This window comes from Notolabrus celidotus, unplaced genomic scaffold (genome assembly GCF_009762535.1).
Source record: "Notolabrus celidotus isolate fNotCel1 unplaced genomic scaffold, fNotCel1.pri scaffold_463_arrow_ctg1, whole genome shotgun sequence".
NCBI lineage: Eukaryota > Metazoa > Chordata > Actinopteri > Labriformes > Labridae > Notolabrus > Notolabrus celidotus.
The window spans coordinates 1675-20587 of NW_023260270.1; the positions used below are offsets into that span (position 1 = coordinate 1675).

General features: G+C 41.9%; 1 protein-coding gene across 1 annotated transcript; it reads right to left on the reverse strand.

The window, feature by feature from the left end:
• Nucleotides 1–2709: 2709 nt before the first annotated feature.
• Nucleotides 2710–17985, reverse strand: LOC117809831 (xenotropic and polytropic retrovirus receptor 1 homolog; the record flags this gene model as incomplete). The annotated part of the gene is made up of 12 exons (XM_034679347.1): nt 2710–7657; nt 10490–10711; nt 10865–11004; nt 11127–11293; nt 13113–13307; nt 13405–13570; nt 13727–13906; nt 14039–14136; nt 15606–15695; nt 16256–16337; nt 16609–16692; nt 17836–17985. Coding segments are annotated over 12 exons (1629 nt in total), but the record flags the coding sequence as incomplete, so codon positions are not given.
• Between the last annotated feature and the right edge of the window lie 928 nt (nt 17986–18913).

An 18913-nucleotide genomic window follows, 5' to 3' on the forward strand; every position in this document is an offset into this window, starting at 1 on the left:
TAGCAGCTTGTAACAGTAGTCTTCTCTCAGCCCACCATGAATACGTCTCTCCTCCCGGTGTTCTGGTTTTAAAAGTGACCCTGTAAACTGGAGACCTTCAGCTGAACGTGTCAGTGTTTGTGGAGTTTACACAGCTGTTGAAACACAGAGGGAGTTCCTGGGAATGCAAACTAGTTTAATTTTTTATTAAGATTTCAAAATATCCTCATCAGATATTTAATGATGGTCTAAAGACGTTTATGAGGGATGCATCCGGCTGAGAGTCTCCAGTTAACAGGGTCGCGGTTTAAGGCAAAACACCAGGTGAGAGAAACTTTAGGTTAGCGATCTCTACAAAGGAACTTAAACCATGAGCGGAGGTGATAATAGCAGCAGGGTTCAAAGAAGGGATGGACAATGATTTTTGAATATTTGAATACTCGTTCACTTGGTAAAAATTGAAGAGTTACTTCGAATATTTTCTCATTTTAAAAGACTTTCAGCTTCATATTCACAGATTGGACTTCTAACTATGAGAGAGGACTGTAAGTCTGTGAGGCTGAGAGAGCGTGAGAGAAAGTCGTGTGAGGCTCATGGAGTCGTGTTCCTGTGAAGCAACAGATTGAGTCAAAACCAACCGTCCCTCTGTAACGTGTTGGCACATCACCTTTACTAACGGAGGCAGAGGTGTGCTGAAACAATCCAGGAACATGTCGACAGAGCGTCTGATTGGTCCAGAGTCTCTCACCACTTCACAAAGGTCTTATTTTAACATTTAGAGCAGGGGGTCACAAAGTGTGGGCCGGGACCCTCTGGGGGGTCACGAGACACAAATGTGGGGTCATGAGATGTCTTATAGAATTATTTTTTTTTACAGTTATCTAAAAATATTCATTATTATTATTATTTATCTATTTTTGTTTATTTACCTTGTTTTCTAAATATATATTTTTTGGGGGTATTTTTGCCTTTATGGATAGGACAGCTGAAGAGAGACAGGAAATGGGAGGAGCAGAGAGGGGGGGGGGCATGCAGTAAATGGTCGAGGCTGGAATTGAACCTACAACCTCTGCGATGAGGACTATAGCCTCTGTATGTGGGGCGCTTAGACCACTAGGCCACCAGCGCCCCTTTACCTTGTTCTCTTATGTTTATCTTCCTTTTTGTTTGTACTTTTAATTATTATTTGTTAATTATTATCATTATTATTTTTTTTTTTGTATGTATTTATTTTTTCTCTTCTCCTGTATTACTCATATATAAATTGTTAACTTGTGGTGAACAAAGAAATATGGAAAAAAATGCAATAAAAAAGTTGAATGACAAAAGTGAATTAAAAATAGTACATTTTATCTATTTAAGTAGTAAAAAATAGTGACAGAAATAGAAACTAAACTTGAAATAAAACCTTGAAAATATTAAATGTTTTCTGCCTTTCTTTGTTTCCAGATGACTCCTCAGTTTAGGGTTAGTGAACAGTGAATTATCTTTGGTATCTATATTTTGAGGCTTGCAGTTTTGGGAAATTTGGGAACCCCTGATTTAGAGAACCGTTCTCACATGATGTTTGTACATTACGCTGAGAAAAATACCTACAACTTTTTATCAGTTTGACAACAAGACGTGAAAATGTTGAAGTTTCTAAAAAAACAACAGACAAAAACTCCATTTAAAAGATCTACTTTATGCTACTTCTGATTTTCTTTGGAAAGGTTACAAATAAACCTTAAAAATCAGACACCCTCGTATCCTAAAGACCTCATAGCATCCTATTACCCCTCTAGAACACTACGCTCCCAACATGCAGGCCTGCTCATCGTACCTAAAGTCTCTAAAAGTAGTATGGGAGGTAGAGCCTTCAGTTATCAGGCCCCTCTCCTTTGGAATCATCTACCAGTCAGGGTCCGGGAGGCAGAGCAGACACCCTCTCTACTTTTAAGAGTAGGCTTCAAACTTTCCTTTTTGATAAAGCTTATAGTTAGAGCTGGATCAGGCTTGGACCAGATCTTAGTTATGCTGCTATAGGCTTAGACTGACACACTGGGATCCTGTCTTTCCCTCTCTCTCCTCTCTCTGCCTGTCTCTCACTTTAACTCTTCCTGTCCCATTAAAGTTACTAACCATAGACCTTTCTGGAGTCCCTGAGCTCCCTTGTCTCGTAGACGTCCTCCTGCTGCGGACGTTCCAGACTCCAGCGGCAACAGCTTCTACAACTCCTCTCATCACTATCACCGCTCCCTCTCTCTCTTATTCTCCTCTATCCCTCTTTCCAGACCCAACTCGGTCTCAGCAGATGTGTGTCTAACATGAGTCTGGTCCTGCTGGAGGTTTCTGCCTGTTAAAGGAAGTTTGTCCTCTCCGCTGTAACTAGCTAAATACTGCGAGGTGCAATGCTCATGGTGGATTAAGGTGGGGTCAGACTGAGTCTGATCCTGTCTTGGTGTTGGGTCTCTGTTCATAATTTGACATAGAGTGGTCTAGACCTGCCCTGTTTGTAAAAGAGTCTTGAGATAACGTTTGTTGTGATTTGGTGCTACACAAATAAAGGTTGATTGATTGACATCCACAGTAGTACAAGGGGGATAAACCCCCAGACCGACCCTGGAAAGAGAGATCTCATGTGGTGGACTTTCTGTCACATCTCTGCAGAGAGAAGGTTGCACAGTCTATGTGATGACAGGTCACGGCTTATAACCTCAACACCAGTGATGAGCCTAACATGGACACACGTTAGATTCATAGTTTTTATTGTAGATTTTTACACATGATGAATTTTGCACTCGATCAAACCCTTGGTGAGCTTCTGTGTCCCAGCTGTTCTCACATTTACATTTATCTAAAATTGGCCAAACAATGTCAAAACATCATCCCCAGTTTGCTCCCCTCTTTCGGGGGGGAAACATGTAAAAATGTAGAAACAAGTTAAAGACATCCTCTTCATTCTAAACCCTGGAGCTTCTGGCAACGCTGTCAACAACACAGAAGAAGAAGAAGAAGAAGCTGAAGCAGCTACAGGACACAAGACAGGCTTTTTAAAGAGAGCAGCAGCACATCATTAAGATACCAAAGGTGCAAAGAAACATGGTGACACCACTCTTTAAAGATGGAGGAGTACAAAGACAGTAACACGCTGCGACTCTTCAGATGTCTGTGACCTGCACAGACGACCTCTCTGAGACGTTTCTGGAACAGGTCTGTAAGTAACAAATGAGGATGTGATGTTTCTGAGCGGGACACGACCTCCCAGGATCCTCTTCACCCTCAGGAACACTTTAAAAACCCCCGCCCCATGTACCCGCTCTGAAACACACACACATCACATATTGAGGAATGAGCTACATCGTTATATAACATTTCAAATGTAACGTACGTCTGCGTCTGCGCTCGCTTCAACGCTAAAGAGGAGAACTGAAGATCTGGGAATGTCAGTATAATTATCACCCGGCTCTCTTACTGATGGTCCGGCTGTGTGAGATGCTTGATTCTGATTGGTCCAAACCCCTTGACGATGGTTATTAACTTTCACTAACATAAGCAACACCAGAGACAGCTTCATGTTCAATCCACCGCAACAGGCAGAGAAGAATCCATCACCATGGAACGATCACTGACGAGGAATCACAGTAATACCTCTTTTCGACCAATGCGAACCGGGGTGTATTTTCTGGGCTGGTGCTCGCGCTGGTTGAACTTGCGAACCAACGCGGCGCCATAGACTGTATAAAATATGGACGTAGTATCCGTGATGTCAGAAATCTGTTTCTGAAGTGCTGTTTTGAAGCCAATCGACGGCGGCAGCCATATTGGAAATGCGGAACTAAACCAGGCAGAGTGTGACGTAAAGGGGTGGAGTTTGAGGCTCCTAGCCAACAGCTATGTGTTCCCGACCGGGTGTCAAGTCAGTCATGTCCTTATTTGGCCAAAAACTCGTAATCTTAAAGGGGACATATCACGCTTTTTTCATCAATATATATTGGTCTAAGAGGTCCCCAAAACATGTCTTTAAAGTTTATGCTCAAAAAAACACTTTGAAATCAGATTTTGGTCTGCCTGAAAAACCCTCTTCTTCAGTCCTCATCAGAACACTCTGTTTTCCCTCTGACCACGCCCCATCAGGAAGTGGATGTGCCTCGGCTGTCCAGCACGTTGATCTAATGTTTACATGTTGGCTGAATATACACGGCTGCTCAGAGATCGCGTTACTTCAACCCTCTGAATCTGATCCTGACGGAGAGGCGCCTGTAGCAGGACCTTTCTGAAGGATTGGTCACAGATTTAGTGTTTCTTGTTGTTTTATTTATCAGTATGTAGACGTGTGTCTTGGTACACAGCTACGAACATGTAGCTATGTGGCTATGCTAACTAGCGCTAGCACTTATCCATGATAAATAAAAATCATCCACTAGATCTTCAAATCTGCAGACGTGGGGAGTAAAACCGACCTTTGTGTTTATTAAGGCAGCCTACAACTAGCATGCCTCCCTCCTAAGCTCCTTGTTAGCACACATGTGTGCAGGGAATGAAAAACGGAGGAGGGGTTGAGTTGTATTTTATACAGTCTATGGGCTGAACAAGCTCCGAGCTCTGACTCCGTGACAGACCGGATATTGTTGTTACGTAACAAAAACACTGAAGTCTGAAACGGCTCGTTTCACACACATTTACAGAAAGGTGGAGAAATCAGAACAGGGGCAGAATGGATTTTTTTCATTCTCGGGGTGTAGACATGCCAGGGAAACATATTTCAGGTAAAGAACCATTAAAAAGTCAATTTTGCATGATATGTCACCTTTAAGATCTTCTGAACCGGCGCATTAGAAATAAATTCACCCCGTACAGTGTGTGCCGATAGAGAGATTAGCTTCGTAGAGCCAAGCCGTTTTTTGAACCAGGCTGTAAACATGTTTATTAATGCTTCAAAGATCGTCTTTTTCCCGTTCATGTCTATGTGGTTTCCGGTGTTTCTGCAGCCAGCCTCAAGTGGATTCTAAATGAACTGCAGTTTATAACACCTCCGCATGGGCTTCATCGTTTGAGACCGGAGGTTGCCGCTTGTTCTAGACCAGCAAAGAGTTGGAGCCGCTCTGGAGCTGGTTGCGAGCCAGTTCACTCGCAGTGGAAACACGAAAAAACGGTTCTCAATTGAGCGCCGGCTCCGAACCGGTTCTGAAACTGCCTCAGTCGAAAAGGGGTATGGGGACTACTTTGAAAAACTGTTTCCATAAATCACTTCAAATCAATAAATTCATCTTTAATCAACGTGTTTGTGTTTGAAGTTAGTAGCTGGGTAATAAGCGGGTAATGTACAGTTAGCAGGTAGTTATGGGACATAGAACCCCTTCAGGTTGGACAAGATGAAACATTATCCCTTACATAAAATATGTTTACATTTCAATCTTATTTAAAAAGGAGGATTTGATCCGTTCAGGACTCAAGATGAAGAAATAAAGCTTCTTCTTTCTACTTATACGTTCAATAAAGCTCTCTATAAACCCAAGGATACAAAAACATCGCACATTCACTTTGTGAGTCCTCAAAAAGTTGTTCTTCCATTTATTTTTCAGTGAGGTCAAATAAAAAAAATGACTATGACACTATGAAAGACTAACACCTACTGGAACCCCCCCGACGACTCCAATCGTCAGAGTCGCCAGGCGGGGGGATTTACCATTTTGTCACAATGACAAAGCAAAAAGGTAGAAAATGAAACATGGTGTTTGGCATTAAAGTGCACAAATCCTACTACACACCGAAGAGTAACAGCTGAGTTCGGTCCAAGGGGGGCGCCTGCTCGAAGATTTACACGTTCAACCCAAAACCTTTTCGCGAGTGACACGGAGGAACTGATTGAGAGCAGAGAGGTCGGTCGGATTAAAGAGGAAGGTCAATCAGGTCGTTAAAAAAACACAGACGGTAAAGTGAACCAGCTACACATTACAGATCCAAACATCAGCAGATGTCAGAAGTTTCTCAACCTCTTCAGGAATGTGGGAAAAAGAAAAAAACACAGAAACAGATCCTTCCTCTTCTTCAAACATTTCTCCAGTGTTATCAGACCTACCTGTCCGGTCTCTGCCGAGTCTGATGAAGACCTGGGAGTCCCCCCCCCCTCTCTCTTCTCTCCGTCACATTCAAAGAAACCAGTAACCAAACATACACGACTGAATCAAACCCAGAGGAAGGACAAAAACAACATCCCACTTATTCTCAACGTTCAAAAACTCTGACCTTTTAAAAACGGGTTAAAGGTGCTTCTTTTGGGCCTCTTCTCCCAGCCATACATACATAAATAAATTAGTATACATTCAGCAAAAGCATGTCCAGACATCTGGAGGATATTTAGTTACCAAACGGAGTGACTCGGGAGTTACCACAGGATGAATAATAATCTTCATTTTTGTTCTGGAACAAAGTAAACGTTGCAAATCCTCTCAGCTCTGCGGCTGAACAGTCATTCCAGCTGCTGTTCCAACGCAGCCTTCACTTCCTTTTAGAGTATCACACACTTAATCAATGTTCCCCACCGACTTTGGTCTTTTCCATATTTACAAACCACAACTACAAATAATGGCGAGTTACGTGTACGTATGTCAGCAGCGCTCTGCTTCTGGATAGAGGTTTATGGTCACGTGTTTGCACATCCAATCCCACGAAACATAAAATCACTGTCTGTGTGCGTTTCCACACACAAAGAGGCGTTTACCGCTCTGATTGACTTTCGACAAAGTGCGTGTTTCTGCTCGTGTGTTTGTAAAGCGTGCGAGGTGCAGGTAGGCAGCTTTGTGATGATTTGAAGGAGGAGGGGGGGGCAAGCTTAAAGAGCGAGAGAGTCAGGCCGGTGATGATCGGCATCACACAATGTCTGCAGTATAGTCTGTAAGCGCCAGAGGTCAGGGTCAGGGGGGGCGGGAAGGGGAGGTCACAAGGCTTATTGAGTCACTGAAACACATGGAGGAGGATGTGAGGTCCTCCTGAGGTCCGGATGAGAGGATACTTTGTGGTGAACTTGTTTTAAGACGTTTCTCTAAGGGTTACCTGGAAGCTGCGAGTGTGGGCGGAGTCTCAAAGCTACAGCTACAGGCGGGGGAATAAAAGTTTTGGTCCTCAAACACCCAGTGGGTCTGAACTTGTTGGTCGATTGAAGCCGAGAGGGAGCGGGGGGGACACTTCCTGCCGGAGTGCATGCGTTCCATGTCAGTGGGACTTTTCATGCGAGGCGGAGGCTTTGAGGAGCGCCGTGGGAATGACTGAGGAGTGGGTGGGTTGGTGGAGTCTGCCTGTGACCGACCACAGACAACAAGGAATCAAGTTTTTCCCCCCACAGCTTGGGGAAGAGGTTGAGTTCAAGTGATGATGAGCAGCCCTCTCCTGACTACAGCGGAGGAAGGGGCGGGAGTTTGGGTGGCCATGTTTGTTCAAGGAGTCAACACTCTTCCTGTGCAAGAGTTCAGAGCCCGAGAAGAGGCTCGTGCATCGGAGGAGGGATGAAAGAGTCATGAGAGCTTAAAACTCGGAAAGGTTTTCAGAGTTCAACGCCCAACTCGCCGGGTGATTTGTTGGTTAGGAGGTCGAGTTTCCTCCTTTGAATAGATTCTGTACCCAGGCGAGGGGCGTGGCCTGATGTCAGGAGTCGTCGTCTGTGTCGTCTATCAAGACCTTGGTGTCACGAGTCTTGGACCTGGAGTGAGAAAAGACAGGAGTGTTTACAGGACCGCCTGGAGCCAGAGTTCACTTAGAACACAATATCTCATGTTAGAGTTTAAATTTAGAGAAATGAAGTTCAATATGAAAAGACAACTTTGGATTGTTTTCCTCACATCAGAACCGTTAAATTCATGTTCAGGGGTAGATCATCTCCCCCCTATAAAGCCCCTGCTAGGGAGGCAGTACTTTTCAAAGGTCCCAGGACTTTCGAGGGGCGGGGCCTGCAATGCTGAACGTGTCTGATTGGTAGATTAACCGCAGTGTTTTTATTCTGCCCGCCATCCACAATAACATCACACACATCTGTGATTCTCTTGATTTCTCTTTCTTTCATTAGTTTTTATTTGTTCTATCTTTTTTGTATGTGTGTGTACTTTTCAAAAGAAGAAGCTGTGATTCTCCGGGTCAACTTTTTGGCCAAATTTGTTTTTGCCAAAAAAAAAAAAAATTCAAAAATTTTTTTTCAAATTTTTTTCTTCAAGATTTTAATTTTTCAAAAAAAAAAAAATTAAATTTTTTTTTTCAAAAAAAATTTTTTTTCCAAAAAAAATTTCACATTTTTTTTTTTCAAATTTTTCCAAAAACCATTCACAGTCATCGTTTTTTCCATCTGTGATTCTCTTGATTTAGTGTGTGTACTTTTCAAAAGAAGAAGCTGTGATTCTCTTGATTTAGCAGCTTGTAACTGTAGTCTTCTCTCAGCCCACCGTGAATGCGTCTCTCCTCCCGGTGTTCCGGTTTTAAAAGTGACCCTGTAAACTGGAGACCTTCAGCTGAACGTGTCAGTGTTTGTGGAGTTTACACAGCTGTTGAAACACAGAGGGAGTTCCTGGGAATGCAAACTAGTTTAGTTTTTATTAAGATTTCAAAAAATCCTCATCAGATATTTAATGATGGTCTAAAGACGTTTATGAGGGATGCGTCCGGCTGAGAGTCTCCAGTTAACAGGGTCGCTGTTTAAACCAAAACACCGGCCGATCTCTGCCACGGCTTTTTGAGTTCAAAAGGATTTTAAAGCCGTGTTGAAACGTCTTTGCTACTCGCGCTTATCTCCTCTCACGTGTTGATTCATTCATTGCTTTTTCCATGTTTTTAACCGCAGGCGCAAAATTTTCACTTTTTTTTCTTGTTTTTTCTCGTTTTTGAGCACAATTTCAAATTTGAGGAAAATTTATTTTTTTCGACAGGCTCCGGGTCAACTTTTTTGTCAGTATTTTTTTTAAATTTTTTTTTTTCAAATTTTTTTTTTTTCAAAAAAAAATTTTTTAATTTTTTTTTCAAATAATTTTTTTTCAAATATTTTTTTTCAATTTTTTTCTTGTCAAAATTTTTTTTTTCAAAATATTTTGTTTCAAATTTTTCCAAAAACCATTCAAATTCATTGTTTTTTCCATCTGTGATTCTCTTGATTTCTCTTTCTTTCATTAGTTTTTATTTGTTCTATCTTTTTGTATGTGTGTGTACTTTTCAAAAGAAGAAGCTGTGATTCTCTTGATTTAGCAGCTTGTAACAGTAGTCTTCTCTCAGCCCACCGTGAATGCGTCTCTCCTCCCGGTGTTCCGTTTTTAAAAGTGACCCTGTAAACTGGAGACCTTCAGCTGAACGTGTCAGTGTTTGTGGAGTTTACACAGCTGTTGAAACACAGAGGGAGTTCCTGGGAATGCAAACTAGTTTAGTTTTTATTAAGATTTCAAAATATCCTCATCGGATATTTAATGATCGTCTAAAGACGTTTATGAGGGGTGCATCCGGCTGAGAGTCTCCAGTTAACAGGGTTGCTGTTTAAACCAAAACACCGGCCGATCTCTGCCACAGCTTTTTGAGTTCAAAAGGATTTTAAAGCCGTGTTGAAACGTCTTTGCTACTCGCGCTTATCTCCTCTCACGTGTTGATTCAGTGAATCCATCTGTGATGAAATATAGCACCATCTAAAACAGACCAGCTGAGTCTCTTCATGCTAACAGGCTAACTGTTGTGTTGCTCATAATGATACCAGCCTGTCCGTCTGCTTCTATGGTGTCATCTGTGATGAATGGCATTCCTCTTTGTGTTACTGCCCTCTACTGGTCTGGTGGTGTAGTGCATTTACTTTTTATTTCCTCCATACGTCACTGGCCTGATTTACACAATCTACCCGGGACTTCAGCTCACGTTCGAAACACAGACAACAATGGGGGCACAGGAACCTTCAAGTTCAGGGGAAAGTAGTAGTAGTCTGGTGGCTAAAAGACCCTGGAACTCTTGGTGGAAATGCACCTAAACATCTTCAGAGTGTCAGAATAAAGCTCTTTAAACATGAGCTGGTTCACTTCACCACACTTTGTTCAAAACAAAGGTCTGACCATTCATTCCTCTGGTCGGCTTGATGTTCAAATAAATGTAGCAGACGTTGTTTCAGATCACCTGTCACAGTTTCAATCATCAACAGGATAAAGGGTTTTAGTCAGACTGTGACCTGAGGTCAGTTAAAGCTCCAGCTGAGACCATCAGAGACACACAGACACGATGAACTTGTGTACTCAGTGTTTCAGAGGATGGAATCAGGTGGTTTTGTTCAGGAGTAAACAGAGGAACTCAAAGTCAGTGAGTGTATGAGTGTGGACATTGAGATTGAGTCAGAGAGGGACACTTCAACTCAATGAGACAGTTTTCCAACATGTCGCCCTCTGCTGGTCGTTACACAGAATCCTCTTTAATATAGTTTTTAATTTCTTAGCTGTTAAACCAGAAGTCTGCCTCCTCTTTTAAAGGAAAGACTGTTGTTGTTGTTGTAGTTGTTGTTGTAGTTGTTGTTGTTGAGACTCACTGTGAGGCCAGTCGCGGCCTGCGTAGGCTCATGCTGTAGCTCCTCTTCCAGCTCTTCTTGCCCTGCCGGTTTCGGACTCCGTCCTCCTGGTCCATCATCTGCTCCAGCAGGGTCTGGTCGTCGGCGTTGAGCGGAGCGACGCTGATGTCTCTGACGGCCCTGAACTCACCACAGTTATTCAAGTGTTCGTTCTCCAGTCGGAAGAAGTTCCACACAAAGCGTCTGGGAATGAGAAATAAGGTTATTCACACCTTTCATCTTTTTACTTTTTACTCAAGTTTCAACACCGAGGAGGGACGTGAGCCGGGCTGCTGTCTGTTCAGCTTGAGACACAAACATGAAGCTGGCTGTAAAAAGAGAGGTGATGTTTCCTACCTAAAGACCTCCATTGGAGCCAGTACAGTCGCCAGAATGTCAGAGATGCCATGAAACCCAGAGATTGTGCTGAGGGTGAGAGTCACAGTCCATGAAAAGCGTAACAGCACATCCTCCACGATGGCGCAGTAGTAGTAGGCCTGGAGGAGGAGACGAGGAACAAGGATCAGAGCAGCTTCAACAGGTTTCAAACCAGTGGATCACACACACAGAGAGAGAGAGAGAGGTGTGTGTGTTAGTGTGTTAGTGTGTGTTTGAATACCTTATGTGGGTAGACTATCTCCTCTCTCAGAAAAGTGTTCTCTCCTGCGTTGCGGTCAAAGAGGCCCCAGTCCATCTTTAAGTCCCAGACCAGGGTGTAACATGAGCTGACCACTGAACAGCTGATGTACAGGTAGAAGAAGATCTGAGCGTCAGCTTCAGACTCTGCTGAGGAGAGAGGAGGGAGGGAGGGAGAGAGGGAGAGGGAGAGAGAGAGGGAGAGCGAGAGCGAGAGAGAGAGAGGGGGAGAGAGAGAGAGAGAGAGGGAGAGGGAGAGGGAGAGAGAGAGAGAGAGAGAGAGAGAGGAGAGAGAGAGAGAGAGAGAGAGGGAGAGGGAGAGGGAGAGAGAGAGAGAGAGAGAGAGAGAGAGGGAGAGGGAGAGAGAGAGAGAGAGAGAGAGAGAGGGAGAGGGAGAGGGAGAGAGAGAGAGAGAGAGAGAGAGAGAGAGAGAGATGATTTTTCACTTCAAAACAGAAGGAAACTATGAATGTCTCCAACCCCAACACGGTCTCAGCAGATGTGTGTCTAACATGACTCTGGTCCTGCTGGAGGTTTCTGCCTGTTCCAGAATGGGGTTCTTGTTCTGTCTTACAACCTGCTCATCGTACCTAAAGTCTCTAAAAGTAGTATGGGAGGTAGAGCCTTCAGTTATCAGGCCCCTCTCCTTTGGAATCATCTACCAGTCAGGCTCCGGGAGGCAGACACCCTCTCTACTTTTAAGAGTAGGCTTCAAACTTTCCTTTTTGATAAAGCTTATAGTTAGAGCTGGATCAGGCTTAGACCAGATCTTAGTTATGCTGCTATAGGCTTAGACTGACACACTGGGATCCTGTCTTTCACTCTCTCTCCTCTCTCTGCCTGTCTCTCACTTTAACTCTTCCTGTCCCATTAAAGTTACTAACCATAGACCTTTCTGGAGTCCCTGAGCTCCCTTGTCTCGTAGGTTCCTCTGGATCTCTGCTGTAGATTCCTTTTTTCATTCTCTCCTTTCTTCTTTCTTTCATTGCTTCGTTTTCTTTCTTCCTTTCTTTCTTTTGCTCTTTCATTCTTTCCATTTTCCTTTCATTCCATTCTTCTTTCTTTCCTTTGCTTTCTCTCATTCCTTTGTTTTTTTCTGTCTTTCTTTACTTTGTTTGTTTGTTTATTTTGCTCTTTCATCCTTTTCTTTCATTCCTTTGTTTCTTTCTCTGTCTCCTTTTCTTATCCCGTACTTTCCGTCTTTCATTCCCTCTGTCATTTATTCTCCTCTTTTTCTTTCTTCTGGTCTCCCTCTCTTTTCTCTTTTCTTAGACCTTTCTGGAGTCCCTGAGCTCCCTTGTCTCGTAGGTTCCTCTGGATCTCTGCTGTAGATTCCTTTTTGGGTCTGTCATTCATCCCTTCTTTTCTTCCTTCTTTCATTCCCTCTTTCTTTACTTCTTTCTCTTTTTTCATTCCTTCCTTCTTTCTTTCTTTCTTTTTTTGTTCTTTCCATGTTTCTTCATCCTTTCTGTCTCCTTTTCTTATCCTGTCCTTTCCTTCTGTCATTCCTTCACCATTTATTGAATCATTCCTTTTTCTTTCTTCTGGTCTCCCTCTCTTTTCTTAGACCTTTCTGGAGTCCCTGAGCTCCCTTGTCTCGTAGGTTCCTCTGGATCTGTGCTGCTGTGGACGTGCCAGACTCCAGCTGCTACAACTACTACTATCCGTCTCCCCACTATCATCTCTCTCTCTCTCTTCATCTCCCTCTATCCCTCTCTCCAACACGGTAGGTCTCAGCAGATGTGTGTCTAACATGAGTCTGGTCCTGCTGGAGGTTTCTGCCTGTTAAAGGAAGTTTGTCCTTGCCACTGTAACTTGCTAAATGCTGCAAAGTGCTCTGCTCATGGTGGATTAAGATGAGATCAGACTGAGTCCTGTCTGTAAGATGGGACTGGATCTGATTCGGTCTTGATGTTGGGTCTTTGGTTGAAACCGGGGTAAAGTCCCTGCGGTCGAAGAAACGCCTTACCTTTGTGTGTGCTGTACAGAGCAGCGAAGGTGACCGCAAAGAAAGACGTGGAGTATTTCCCAGCGTTGACCAGGTGAGGGAAGGCCCGTTTGGTGTCACGGTAACGCCGCAGACACTGGACGAATCGGAACCAAGCAGGAAGACACTGGATCACTGCGCGCACACCGTAGGAGTACGTGTTGCACACATCTTTACCTGCAGAGCATGACGGAGACACAGCGTGGTCATGTTAACGTGTTCAGCCTCAACACACACACGAGCCCCCCTCACAGCGGTTAGGATTCAGTCTCACCTGCACTGCTGATGAGCCCGTCACGTTTCTTCCAGTCCAGTTCAAAACTGTAGAAACAGATCATGTACTCCAGATCCATCAGAACCACAACCAGAGAGTTCAGCTGGTCAGCGAGCCAGAAGTCTGCGAAGCCCACGCGGTGAAACGGAGCAGTCACCACTCGAAACTACGAGAGAGGGGCACAGAGAGGACGGTGTCAGAGGTCACAGGGACATGTCTCTTTCAAATCTGAAGTGGAAGCTTTCATTAGTGTCTCTGTTTATCATTTACATGAAACATTTCACTGACAAAAATACAGAGTGTGTACAGTGTGTAGGAATACCAAGAGTTTGAGCAGCCAGAAGCGGGACTTGTAGTAGAAGGTCTTGAAGGGGTTGATGAAGAAGAGGAAGAAGAGGCCGTAGAGAGCGAGAGGGTTGGCCTGCATTGGTATCAGGATGCTGTCACTGAACAGACAAGACAGCAGGCTGACGCACCAGAGCACCCCCAACAGACCTGCAATCTACACACACACACACACACACACACACAAAAACTTCTGTTAGAATATTCATATTATAGAAAAACAATATTCATACACATATGAACCCCATTAAAAGCCATGAGCTTTGAGTGTGTGTGTGTGTGTACTGACCTCAAACAGATGCTGGTGGGACAGGTTGTTTCTGGGGTTGAGCTCAAATATGAGTACGTGGTTGACTCCGGCCTGTCTCCAGCCGTACGTGTTAATGCCTGGGACATTAAATCATATAATGTTACATGTCTTTGTAATCACAACACTTCATCCTACATGAAACTCTGTCAGGGAACCATGATTACACAAACTAAAGACCAACACATGAACATTTATCAGACAGCCGTGGGGAACCATCCAAATATTTCAGGGGGATGATAATCTAAGAATAGAGAACAGTCATTGAAACAACTTTTAACTTCAAGTTGTTCAGAAACCTCATGTAGGTAAAAGTCTAGATTCCCAGTTCTCAGAAACTGTTGAGTTAGGAGGCAAAATAAATAAAATAATAATAATAATATAAAATAATAATAATGATAATAATAATAATAATAATACATACATACAATAAGTACAAATAAATAATAGATACATTCAAAAAATACAATTCTTCTTCTTCTTCTTATGTCTCTGGTGGATTCCAGTTAGGGCTGCATGATATCGAAAACAACTTATCCTGATATTTTCCCTCACTGTAATATATTAAACTGCATTATTACCATTATGACCATTTTTAAGGCACCATTTTTTTATCTTATTTTATTCTATTCTAGTGTATTTCATCTTATTTTGTCTTATTCAATTCTATTCTATTCTAGTTTATTTTATCTTATTCTATTATATTCTAGTTTATTTTCTCTTATTTTATTTAATTGTTTTTTATTCTAGTTTATTTTATTTTATCTTATTTTATTTTATTTTATCTTATTATATTCTATTCTATTTTATTTTATCTTATTCTATTTTATTATATTCTATTCTATTTTATTTTATTCTATTCTATTTTCTCTTTTTTAATTCTATTCTATTTTATTTTATCTTATCTTATTCTATTCTATTTTATTTTATCTTATTCTATTTTATTATATTCTATTCTATATTATTCTATTCTATTTAATTTTATTCTATTCTATTTTATCTTTTTTTATTCTATTCTATTTTATTTTATTTTATCTTATTTTATTCTATTCTATTTTATTTTATCTTATTCTATTTTATTCTATTCTATTTTATTCTATTCTATTTAATTTGATCTTATTTTATTCTATTTTATTTTATTCTATTCTAGTTTATCTTATCTTATTTTATTCTATTCTATTCTTGTTTATTTATCTTAATGTATCTTATTTTATCTTTTTTTTTTTTTCTGGTATTATCTGATTTTGTTTAATTTAATTTAATTTAATTTAATTTAATTTAATTTTTAAGAATTTCTTTATCACATTCCTCTATCTTATTTAAGTCTTGTATCATTTGATCTATTGCTGTTGTTTTCTGTCTCTCTCTTCTTTGTGAAGCTCCTTGGGCTGCTTGCTTTACTGTATGAAAGATGCTATATAAACAGAAATTAGTTGAGTGTGTGTGTGTGTGTGTGTGTGTGTGTGTGTGTGTGTGTGTGCGTGCGTGCGTGCGTGCGTGCGTGCGTGCGTGCGTGCGTGCGTGCGTGCGTGCGTGCTTGAGCGAGTACCTAGAAGGAAGAGAAACTCGATCAACAGGAAGCCTCCTCTGTAGATCCTGACCATAGGCCATACGTCAGCGCTCCTGATCACCACAGCTCCTGGGAAAGATGAAAATGGAGGCGGTGAGGAGGATATGAGGACAGAGGAGGAGCAGAACCAGAGGAGGAGCAGAACCAGAGGTGAGGGGAACACAAACAGCAGATCGCTCAGTCGATGATACGTTATCAAAGAAGCCAAGGTCTTTGTGTTATCAGAAAACTTGTGTCTCCTGTTTTGGCCAAGGACATATTTCTGTCTCAACAGTGTCCCACCCGTACTGGGTACTGGGTTTGGGGACTCATGTAAAAGTAGAGCTCTGTGTGGTCTGATACCAGGCCTTCAGTGAACATGGAGGAACAGTGGTTTATTTTCAGTCCTGAACACTGCAGCTAAGTCATGACCAACGTTTGCTGAAACATCGTCCGTATATTTGCAGCCTGGAAAAGTTGGCCTGTCATATTCCAGGAAATACGACCCGAGTCAGCGAATGATGAAGAGTTTCAGACCTTTAGACGGGACAGTATTCTTAGACGCACTATTTAAGATGATGGAGACTGACTGAGGATTGTTCTGTATGTTTGCATGTGTGTGAGTGTGTGAGTGTGTGTGTGTGTGTTACCTGTTATAACGACAGTGACTACCAGGACAAGAAACACTCCACAGTAAAGCCCGACTCTGAAGGTGGTCCAGGCAGGAGCCGGCTGAGGAGACACAGACGAGGGAACAGTCAACAACAGAGAACATAAACATCAGCACTTCATGTCTTTTTAAACGATATCAGAGATGCTTTAAGTGTTTGAACCAGGAAGGCTTCTCAGATCCTCCGGGTCCTCTCATGCAGCTCTTCCTCAGAGCAGGACAGAAACTTTAGGTGACGCTGCTTTCAGCCACAACGCTCTGAGACGATGAAACAGCCTGCTGGTGTGTGTATGGTTGTGTGTGTGTGTGTGTGTGTATGCGTGTGTGTCTGACCTGTGCAGCTCCCAGAGGGGGTACCCTCAGTCTTTTCATGGCCCTCTGTCTGTCTCCACCCTCCAGCTCTGTTGTGACCAGTGCCTGAAAGAGAAGGGAACATGAGGAGGGTTGACCTTAAACAACAGTGTTAATACAGTTCTGCTGCTCTCAAGCCTGGACCCTGTTCTTTAAAATCTGGGGTTTGAATGAGCAGGTAGAAAGGTCTTGGGAACTTCTGATTACCCCCATAAGATGACCTCAGCCTGAAGCAGCAATATCGTGTTAACAGGAAGGCTACAGCTTGGTCTAGAGACCTTTCTGGAGTCCCTGAGCTCCCTTGTCTCGTAGGTTCCTCTGGATCTCTGCTGCTGTGGACGTGCAAGACTCCAGCTGCTACAACTACTACTATCCATCTCCCCACTATCATCTCTCTCTCTCTTCACCTCCCTCTATCCCTCTCTCCAACACGGTAGGTCTCAGCAGATGTGTGTCTAACATGAGTCTGGTCCTGCTGGAGGTTTCTGCCTGTTAAAGGAAGTTTGTCCTTGCCACTGTAACTTGCTAAATGCTGCAAAGTGCTCTGCTCATGGTGGATTAAGATGAGATCAGACTGAGTCCGGTCTGTAAGATGGGACTGGATCTGATCCGGTCTTGATGTTGGGTCTTTGTTAATAATAGAACATAGAGTACGGTCTAGACCTGCTCTGTTTGGAAAGAGTCTGAGGAGAACATTTGTTGGGATTTGGTGCTTTATAAATAAAGATTGATTGATTGATGGAGAGGCAGAGTTCTTTGTTTTCATATTTACTCTAACTTGTGTTTCTCTGACAGCTAACAGGCTAAGAGACCTCTTTGTTGCATCAGGATCCTTTTCTAAACAGAGCACCTAGACCCTGATCTCTGGGCCTGTCATGACCCCACAGGAAGCTGGTCTGCTGCTGCCTCCACTGGTTGCTTCTTGTAACACTGGATTTGAATCCAGCGAGACACAACAACATTAACAGACCGGATGCAGCAGCAGACAAGAAAATGCCAACTTATGTAAATGTACCCTCACGCACGCACGCACGCACACACGCACGCACGCACGCACGCACGCACGCACGCACGCACGCACGCACGCACGCACGCACGCACAAAGAAAGAAAGAAAGAAAGCAATGCCAGAGCTGTGTGTTTGTTTCTCTCCTTTAGACCACAGGGTTTCTAAAAATAGAGTCAAGTTAAAACATGTTTGTATGTTCACCTCTGTCTCAGAGATGAGCTGTGTGATTTTCTTGCATGTGTAGAACGGGGCCACTTCAACATGAGCCACCCTCCAGTCCGCCCCCCTCGATGTCTCCAAAATCTTATCATGCTTCTTCAAGATCTTCCTGAAACCGGTGAAGTTCAGGTTCTGCAGAAAGCCAAAGAGAGAGGGAGAGAGAGGAGGTTTAATAATTCAAACACACTGGATGTGCAGCTTCAAGTAAATCTAAACATCACCAAATCTGTTTTGATTGATTTTGAATTGACCAGAAAAGAACAGCTGACACAACAGCTACAATATAATGAAGCTGTGTGGACATTACACCGTATAAAGTTACAGAAAACACAGGACTCAAGGATGCAGTTGTTGAATTTGACTTCAATGTGTCCTCACCAGTGTTTCAGTTACTGTCAGACTCAGACTGATGAGCAGAATGAAAGATTGAAATGTTAGTTTCTAGTTTTCTGGACTGAGCCATGAACTGAGGAACATACTGAACAGTGAAGTGTCTCATTAATGACAGCTAGGATACAGGTGACCAGTACCTTGGATGAATGGGTTTTGAAATAATATTTTTTTTAAAATAGAAATTTTAAGTTGAATATTTAAATCTAAATGTTCAACGTTAAATCCAAATGTTAAATCTAAATCTTAATGTTAAATCTAAATGTTAAATCTAAATCTAAATGTTAAATCTAAATCTAAATGTTAAATATAAATATTAAGTCTAAATGTTAAATATAAATGTTAATGTTTGATCTAAATATAAATGTTAAAAATAAATATAAATATAAAATCTAAATGTTGAATCTAAATGTTAAATATACATTTTAAATATAAATTTTGAATATACGTTTTAAATATAAATTTTAAATATAAATTTTGAATATACGTTTTAAATATAAAATTTAAATATAACATAAATCTAAATGTCAAATAAAAATCTTAAATAAAAATTTTAACTCAAATGTTAAATATAAATCTTATTTCTAAATGTTAAATATAAATGTTAAATATAAATATTAAATCTTAATGTTGAATCTAAATCTAAATGTTAAATATAAATATTAAATAT